The sequence below is a fragment of the Myotis lucifugus genome, unplaced genomic scaffold (assembly GCF_000147115.1).
Source record: "Myotis lucifugus unplaced genomic scaffold, Myoluc2.0 scaffold_55, whole genome shotgun sequence".
Classification (NCBI taxonomy): Eukaryota; Metazoa; Chordata; class Mammalia; order Chiroptera; family Vespertilionidae; genus Myotis; species Myotis lucifugus.
In genome coordinates, this window is record NW_005871103.1 from 3,904,151 (window position 1) to 3,909,087 (window position 4,937).

The 4,937-nt window shown below is 40.6% G+C and overlaps 1 protein-coding gene across 1 annotated transcript in view; it reads left to right on the top strand.

Moving 5' to 3' along the window:
- The first annotated feature begins 4,439 nt into the window (after window positions 1-4,439).
- The window catches only part of CADPS (calcium dependent secretion activator), a 447,690-nt gene continuing 447,192 nt past the window's right edge, over window positions 4,440-4,937 (top strand). Inside the window, exon 1 of the mRNA XM_023754061.1 lies at window positions 4,440-4,931. Within this exon, the coding sequence (XP_023609829.1) occupies window positions 4,823-4,931 (109 nt within the window). The 5' untranslated portion in view covers window positions 4,440-4,822. The remainder of the gene's footprint in view (window positions 4,932-4,937) is intronic.

Genomic DNA, 4,937 nt, shown 5'->3' on the forward strand with positions numbered 1-4,937 from the left:
ATCGAACCCCACAACCTTGGCGTATAGGGATGATGTTCTAACCAACTGAGCTATTCTGCCAAGGCTCTTTTATATCTTCTTAACTAGGAAAACCTGAATAAGGTGGTTTTCCAAGACCAATTTCTGTAATTATCATTATTTATCATTCCAAAGCATGTCTTATTGCCTACAGTGAATGATATTTTTGTGTGACTTGATTTTATTATTTTTAGTTTTATGATTGTCCTTTAATTCCATCCTAACCCAATTCCTTTCACATCAGCAAGAATCACCAGATGATAGAGTAATGATGAAGAGAAGATTTCAAAAACAAATAAACCACTTTCTAAGTCCCTGAAAATACTATCTAAAATAAGACAAGATCAATTAAATAAATTAGCAAGTGAACATTGTTTTACTCAAGAATCTATTTCTAGATTTGATTTTTTTTTAATTTTAAAGTTTTTATTTTTTATCTTCACCCAAATATATTTTATTGATATTTAGAGAGAGAGAGAGAGAGCGAGAGAGAGAGAAATATTGATGTGAAAGAGAAACATCAATTAGTGATTAGTTGATTCCCTGACAGGGAATCACACCAGCAACCTTTTTTCTCTGATGGATGGGATGATGCTCCAACCAACTGAGCCACCCAGCCAGGACTTGATTTTTTGAATGTTGTTTTTCCATTCAATTATTTATGTCCAATTTTGGTCGTCTCACTTATTACAAGTTCCTCTTCTACTAGTTGAAAAAATATTTAAGCCTAAAATCTATTGAAACATATTTTTAATATAACATCTAATTTAATTTTCATGTCATTCCACAGTAAATACTATTATCCCTTATTTTACACGAGGAATTTATATCTAAGTCATTAAATAATTTTCTCAGAATAACTCTGCTATTGGGATTGAGAGATCAAGAATTTAACCAACATAGGCATACCATAAGGTTCAAATTACCATTTTGGTGCTTGTGAGTTATTCTTTAAATTATAAATAAAACATTGATTGGATGAGATTATTACCCTCTAGATAACATAAACTTTATTGTGAGACTAAAAAAATTTCACTTGGCCAAACTCTCTTAGTAACAAACACACAAAAACATTAAAATAGGCATTAAACTCAGTTTTATTTTACTGAACCATGTTATAAGAGTAACGTAAAGATGTGATTGTTTTTCACCAAAGTGTCTATTAATTGCCAAAGAGTTAGACATCCTCTCATACTTGTGGTCTTTTACATAATCACATCAAACACTTCAGAGGAGATGGTGATAATCTAGGTCTAGATTAGAAAACCTTGGTTTAGTGTCTTATTTCCATTTCCTCTAGATTTTGCTCCTTGTTGGTGGGATTAAAAAAGCAATGCTATAACTACTGCTTTCATGATATGGTCTCCAGATGGCTGACTAAAATTGATTCCATCACCTTGAGGTTATTCAAGTTATTCCAAGCAGAACTGGAGGAGGTGGGGTCAAACATGCAGACATAAAAGAGCTTATTTGAGGATATAAATACTTGTGCATATTGGAATCTTTGGTAGAATTGTATTTTTCTAAAATAAGAATATGGATGTTAACAAAAGGTAGAAGTTAAGAGACCTTGAATGTGTTCTGGGGTTATTTTCTTTCCTGTTTATCAGAATTTGAATCTAGGAAAGCCGTATTTCCTGGTTAGATGCCTGAGTCCTGCTTGGTATATATGATCTTCAGCGGTAGAAAAGAGTTATGATAGCTCCAAGAACATTAACTTGTAAAAGTATCTTTGAAAGGATATACATTTTAATAGACATCAAATAGACATTAAAAATTATAAAAGTATTTATATTAAAATATGTTAATGTCTATTTGAATACTTAATGTCTATTTGAATATATTAAATATAACATAAACTAGACAAATATAACGTTATATTAAAGAGCATATTTGTCTAGTTTATGTTATATTTAATAACCAGAGATTTAAGAAGAGCATTATATTTGTCTAAGGGAGCATTAAGAAGAGCGTTATATTTGTCTAGTTTATGTTATATTTAATAACCAAAGCAGATATTTATATGATTAACAAAGGTAGATACAGAGTTTATATTTTAATTAGTTTAATAGGCAAAACCCCCCCACAAATCTAAAGGAATTTGTAAAAATATAAAACTCGCCCAGTCGGCAGATGTGGCTCAGTGGTTGAGCATTGGCCTATGAACCAGGAGGTCACAGTTCCATTCCCAGTCAGGGCACATGCCTGGGTTTCAGGCTGGATCCCCAGTGTGGGGCATGCAGGAGGCAGCTTATCAATGATTCTCTCTCATCATTGATTTTCTCTCTCTTTCTCCCTCTCCCTTCCTCTCTGAAATATATCCTTATTATAGCATTTAAGAAGTTCCAAATGGTTCTGAAGACCGAAGTCATGGTCACTCTCTATCTGTGTCTAAAAAAGATATATTTGATAAATGGCCTTTTTCTGACCTTCAAGAGCACCCCTTCCACAAATCATCACATGCTCCCTATCTAACTAAATTCATTTGTGTCTTAAACACGATCCCTCCTTTTGGCCAAATGGGTTATTATTTCAGTTCTTTTTTTTTTCTTCTTCATTTCCCCCTTACCTGCCCACACCCCATCTCCATAACACTTTGTACCTCATTTGGTCCCTTGTTCTATCACTATGGCTTTGCAAATCACTTTTCCCATTTGTAATATCTTCCCTTTGCACCATCCATGCATATGGTTCCTTCCTTTAAAATGTAGCTCTCTTCTTTGAGAAATATGTGATTCTGTTTCATTCTCAGTTATTTCATCCATGCAAGCTTTTAGCAGTGTACTAACTTGGATTTGTTGGTATGTTGCCTTGAAGTATGTGCTGTCAGCTTTTTTCACCTGTTTATGTTGTATCTCCTAAAGGAGATTATTGACTCTAAGACAATGTCTTCTAAAAATTGCATCCACCCTAAGTGCCTAGAACAATGTTCACCCCATAAAAAGTGCTGAAAAAAAGTTATTGCTCAATTGTTTGGCTTGCTACATTTTCTGTTCCAGGGAAACCAGTACAACATACTTTGAACATCTTTTATGTCTTTAAAATTATTATAACGTGAAGACTGCCAAATTGTAACCATTTCCATGTCACTGGATTATTTATTTTAAATTGGTAAAGAATGATGACCACAAAAATTATGCCCTTGAAGAGAGTATGGTGGTAACGTCAAATATATTACTTAACTTAAAAATCCAAACAGGGGTGGTTAGGGTTAAGTCAAAACTTAGGTTTATTTTTAGTTCTCAAAGAGACTAGTTAGGGAGCTTCACTTGAATATCAAAGCCTCTAGCAAACTCGTGAAGCATTTGAAGGTACATAAAGACAGATGTGATATAAACTTTAAATTCCCACTACACATTTACAACAACTCCCATCAGTCCCTCGAATAATTAGATCATTAGAAAATACATAAATATAGCCCATGGGGTGGAAGGAGGGGGGTGGAGAGAAGTCTCTAGATAGCTTAAGATCCAAGGGTGGGGAGTGTTGGTTTGTTTTCAATCCATCTGCGGGTCGCTGATTAGATTCAGCACGCTGGCCAGCTCGGCTCTCGGCGGATTTATTGGCCTAAGAGAGGAAGGAGCACAGGGAGGAAGGCACCATCTGCTGCTTTTGAATTAATAGATAACTGGGAGCCAGGGATGAAGACAGTGCGACAGAGTCATCGTATTAGATGTTGATGCCAACGAGTTTTCTTTCTTTTTTTGGGGGGGGGGGACTTTGTCTAATCTCGGGGTCCCCAGGCCTCTACACGGATCCTCCAGCGAGCTAGAATGGAGAAAGGGCTGAGCAACCAGAAACCCTTCTGTTTCTCTGCTTGGCTCATCACGGCAAGAAAGTGTTCCCAGTTCTTGGAAATGAAGGATGTTCATCATAGCTTTTTTCGGGTTAGGCAAGACGGGGATTCTACTTAAATGAGTTGAGCTGCAAGGCCGATACACAAATCCGCTCTCCTGATCACTGTTATTTTAACGAGAGTGGGCGTATGCAAAGCAAATTGCTGGAGTCCGAGTTTACACAGGTGGGACCCATACGCTGCCCACGCCCCAGGTGCGAAGAAGACGGGAAAAGAGGTAGACTCTTTACCATACGGCATCTCGCTGGCTTTCGCTTAGTGAGAGCTCTGGATTTAGCCTCCTCGCCAACAAGTCATCACTGGGTAGCGCATTTCTTCCTCCCGCAAGAACTTTTGTCCGCGGGAGGGGGAGAGAGGTCGAGGCAGTGAGAGCTGAGGATCAAGGAGGAAATTGTCCACAAAAGGAAGGGGGAGAAGAGGGTAGGAGAGCGTTAGGGTCAGTACTGAAGCTCTGAGACTCTGGGGTCGCTCGCGCTCTCCGCCTCCAGCCCTCTGCAGCCACCCTTTACGCCACGGACACTGGAGAGTTAAGCCAATAAACACGTAAGCGCCGCTCCCTCCCCAATCGGCAAGTTGCCTCTTCGGCTCTTGGCTGCATCGACAGCTTGCAACACTCGGCATCTTTTCTGCAGGCGCCTCCTTCAGCGGCTGCAGATGGCATCCGGCTGCGGGCTCCGGGCTGGCCATTGACTGTCCCCTTTGCCCACCGCGGACCCACGGACGCACCTCTCTCTTCCCTTCCTCCCCTCGCGCTCCTGGGTTTGAGCGCAGCTCCGGATCGCCGGGCGAAGGAAGCAGTCGCGGCGGCCGAGGCTGAGCTGTAGGGCGCTCGCTCCCTGATTTGGGGAGAAGCGCCCATCCGGGAGAGCCGACCCCCAGCTGCTCCAGCGCCCCCCATCTTTTGCATCCCAAGTCGGGGCTCCAGGGACCCCCTCTCCAGGCGGCACCATGCTGGACCCTTCGTCCAGCGAAGAGGAATCGGATGAGATCGTGGAGGAGGAGAGCGGCAAGGAGGTGCTGGGCTCGGCCGCGTCCGGCGCGCGCCTGTCTCCCAGCCGCACCA